The following is a 4,088-nucleotide window of genomic DNA, read 5'->3' on the forward strand; positions in this document are numbered from 1 at the left end:
CATGTATAGTAATATAGCTTCTGTCTTTCTGAAACATTGTCTCCATATTTTGTTATTTTATATTTTTTGCCATAAATATATACATGTGTGTGTGTATATATATATATATATATATATATATATATATATACACACATCTATATATATATATATACACATCTATATATATGTATTATACATTTATGTTTGTATTATTGTACCAGTAACCAAAAGGGGAACAAGAAAAGTGGGTGTGTGTACACTACAGTAGATTATACAGGAAAAGTCTGCAGTCTCTGAGAAGGTACATTGGTAGAAGAGTTTGCATTGCTGCCGTTGTTTTTAAGCAGCAGTTTCAATTATCTGCTTTGGAAGATGGCGTTTGGATTGGTCCTCTCCTTGTCTTTTTTGGCAGGTAAATATAATTTTTTTTATCTGTTTATTTGACAATATCGTAAGTAAAATGTTTAAACAAATGTACAAAATAACAGAAATTTGATCGCCCTCGACGTTGATGATGTGTGTTTTCTTAAAAGATATGTATTGTTAGTTCAGAGAACCTGTCATAATGTTAATTAATTTAATTAAAAAGTACATACAGTTATGTTTAATCTACTACAAAAGAACTAAGTCTCCATCTGCCCATATGTATGTTCTGCTTCAGTGGAGCTCATCGCCTACCCTAGCAGCTGCGATCTCACTTCAAGAAGCATGAAGAATTGTCTCTAGTTTTAAAACAAAAACAGTTTTCTGTTGATTTTAACAGTAAATTATCACATTTTCTGCTCGGGAAGTTTGCTTATAGATTTGGAAATGCTGTTGGAGCCAATGCTGGCGATTTTCTTTGCATATTGAACTTTGACATTACATTTTTCTACTGTAAAATCCAAAAGATTAGCCTATGTGAAGAATCAAAGAACTCAAATACTTTGTTTTGCGGCCACCACTGACACATACCCACACTGGTTTGTTAATTCAGTTTTAGCTGTTGCTAATGGTAAGCAAGCAACAGTCCAGCTGGAGGCGGACCAGCCGTTTTTGCGTGTTCCTGTGTCAGAGAGTGCCTCAATCCAGTGCTGCTACCGTTGTACGGAGAACCCCGATGTCAAATGGATCATGAATATTCACACCGTCAACGGAACCACGATACCAAGATTTATGAATCTATCAGAGGTGAAACCAATGACTGCAAAAAATGGAGTCAAATGCCATCAGTTGATTCTCGAGAACGTCCGTGTTGCTGATACTGCCCTGTACCAGTGTTTCCTCAGTCTTAAATCTCCTCACATTGCCATCTTTACTCATGGCACCTTCCTTCAAGTCTACAGTGAGTCAAAATTGCAATATACAGTGAGGAAATCATAATTTGATCCACTGCTGAATTTGTAAGTTTTCTTTTTGAAAAAAAGAGTTGATTTTAACTGAACAGAATTTAAGCCACAAAAAACAAAGAAACACATTTAAAAGTTATACATTGATTTGCATTTCTTTGAGAAAAATAATTATTTGATCCCCGAGCAAAACACAACTTGGTACTTTTTAAATCCGTGTTGGCAAACACAGAGGTAAGACGTTTCTTATAGGTGGTCCCCAGGTTTGCAAACCTGTCAGGAGACATTTTGGTCCACTCCTCTTGGTTGTAGCTTGGCAACTTTTAGAAGTTTAAAAGAAGGTTTAGCCTGCTTTACAGCTTTTCTTTAGAACCACTTCTTGGTTGTCTTGGCTATATGGGTCTTTGTCATGTTGAAGGCCCATCCACAAACCATTATTGATGGTTATTTTGTATTTATTTTACTTCCAAATAATCGCACCAACAGTTGTCTCCTCACAAAGCTTGTGTCTGATGTTCTTGAAGCCCCATTCCAGCTTTTTACAGGTCTACAATGCCATCATTTGACAGCTTTGGTCTTGACCATGGTTGTGGAGAGGTTAAAGTGGATAATACAGATTCTGTTGGCAGACTTTTATATACATAACAAGCTGACATCAAGAGAACTTTCTTAAAGTGACTGGACTAATCTGTGTTCCACATTGACACATCTGTGGGAGCCAAAATTCTTGCTGGATAGTAGGGGATCAAATGCTTAGTTTACTGACTGAAATCCAATGTTTTCTTTTCAGATTTTCTTGTAGATATTCTGTTTCTATCTGTTACAATAAACCTACTATTTAAATTATAGACTGATCACTTTGTCATGGGCAAACGTACAAAATCAGCAAGGATCACATTTTTCCCCCCTCACTGTACCTCTTCATCCAACATGCTGTAGTTTCTATTTCTGTAATGAAAGATAATACAATTTTCCTTCACATAACCCATTTCAAACCTGCAGATGCCTTTATAACTAAATGTCCAGTGACCCTATACGATTTTCAGTGGTAGTGTACTGTATAACACAATATTTATTCTCTTGTTTAATGTGTTGTAGGCCAGCTGTCTAACATGATAGAGGGTTCACTATATCACTGCAAAAGCCATAAACTAAACAACGTATCCACTCAAGTGCAATGAAAGGCCACATTGTAAAACTAATGTTCTCCACAATGAAATCAATTGGCCGCATTAGGCAAACAGACCTAGCCCATTCAATGGCATAAACCCACTCTAAATGATAAAGTTTGTTAATGACTCTAGTAATACATGAACATACAACATATATTATCAACTGAGATACAGGCATCAACTATTTGAGTTTGGGTTTATTCTCTCTTAAGCTTTTCAGTCCTTTTTTCCATAATCTCTTTCCTATTAAGTTTCTTGGCACCCCTTGAAGGCATCTTGTGATAACAGTCCAATTATTTCTCTTGCATTAGCGCCAATGCACAAGACCTTGAACCTCAGCGAGAGTGTGAAGAACGGCATTATTACAGCAGAGGGGGTTTTACTGCTGCTGTGTGTGCTGATCCCTGGCTCCATGCTCCTCTGTAAGGTTAGGCACACCTTTAACTTAAAGGCTTAGATAAATCAATATGCCTTGAACTTGGCGTCATGATGTAAGTGACTGTGGTGATTCAGTAAGGATGACAGGTGTGGATTTACAGTATAGTGTATATTTACTGTACACTTTACAACTTTATTTCTGCAGTCAAAGAGGTTAAATGAACTCGAGAGGAAGAAAGGAAGGGAGGAAGAAAATATCTATGAGGTATTGTGTGTTTCTTTTTGTATACTAATAAGATCTTTGCAAATACTATGTGATGTGTAATGAGTGTCTACCTGTATATAAACTGGTAGGGCAAAGTGCTAGTGATGCTAAGCTCAAGGATGGAAATGGAAATCCACATGCTCCTATAATATACTGTATAGCATCAATGCACTGTAAAGGCCTTTTGAATTATGTGTCTACCAAAAGCATGTAATTCCTCGACAGGGTCTAAATCTGGATGACTGCAACTCCGTTTACCATCAAATCCAACGCTCCCATGTGCAAGGCCCGTATCAAGATGTGGCATGTGGAGAAGATATTCAGCTCGAGAAGCCCTAGCTGAGCTAAGCAGAAAAGAAAAAGTCAAATTGGAAAAAGATGGATGCGTCTCATCCTCTGTGCATCGTGGTTAAATAGCTTACAGTGTAACACTTTCTCATCATTTGTCATAGTTGTGTTGTTTCAATATTCAGTTATTGTTGTTTTTTTAAATCCAGCCGGCTTCATCAGTGTCATTCTATGCAAGTTTTGTATAAATGTAATGCGTTAGTAATAAAATAATATGAATATAAAGACAAATGCTAAAATGCCTATATCTAGTCAAATGTTTTATTTCAGCAATTTCAGATCGTCATTAAATGTTAGACAATCTGATAAAAACGTAAATAAATTATATAAAATTAGTGTTGTTTCTTTTTAAGTCATAGTTTAACCCTGTCCTGTGGAAGAGACACATTTGTTGACAGTATAATAAAAAATGGACAAATGTATTATTTTAAATGCGTATTATTATTAGGCTTTTATTATTGTTTTTACGTCATACAACAACGTCACTTCACCAAATCTGGGCAACATGTTCAGCGTCACTAAGAATGAAACGCAATAAATTCACTGACGTATTATTGGCTATTGGTCATCATGTGGGCGTGGCCATGTGAAAGGTATGTCCAGACAGATGAGAGA

General features: G+C 36.2%; 1 protein-coding gene across 1 annotated transcript; it reads left to right on the forward strand.

Moving 5' to 3' along the window:
* The first annotated feature begins 243 nt into the window (after positions 1–243).
* On the forward strand, positions 244–3,716 carry cd79a (CD79a molecule, immunoglobulin-associated alpha). Its single transcript, XM_079470448.1, has 5 exons — positions 244–394; positions 959–1,306; positions 2,794–2,909; positions 3,066–3,125; positions 3,351–3,716. The coding sequence occupies exons 1-5, from the start codon at positions 355–357 to the stop codon at positions 3,462–3,464; spliced, it is 678 nt and encodes a 225-aa protein (XP_079326574.1). The 5' UTR covers positions 244–354; the 3' UTR covers positions 3,465–3,716.
* The last annotated feature ends 372 nt before the right edge of the window (positions 3,717–4,088 follow it).

The sequence above is a fragment of the Barbatula barbatula genome (assembly GCF_947034865.1).
Source record: "Barbatula barbatula genome assembly, chromosome: 12".
Classification (NCBI taxonomy): Eukaryota; Metazoa; Chordata; class Actinopteri; order Cypriniformes; family Nemacheilidae; genus Barbatula; species Barbatula barbatula.

Excerpts from the sequence above, each read along its gene's own strand:
- cd79a (XM_079470448.1), top strand. The coding sequence starts at position 355 with ATGGCGTTTGGATTGGTCCTCTCCTTGTCTTTTTTGGCAG. Across the intron at positions 395-958 it reads CTCCTTGTCTTTTTTGGCAG|TTTTAGCTGTTGCTAATGGT; the intron begins GTAAATATAATT and ends TTGTTAATTCAG. Across the intron at positions 3,126-3,350 it reads AGGAAGAAAATATCTATGAG|GGTCTAAATCTGGATGACTG; the intron begins GTATTGTGTGTT and ends ATTCCTCGACAG.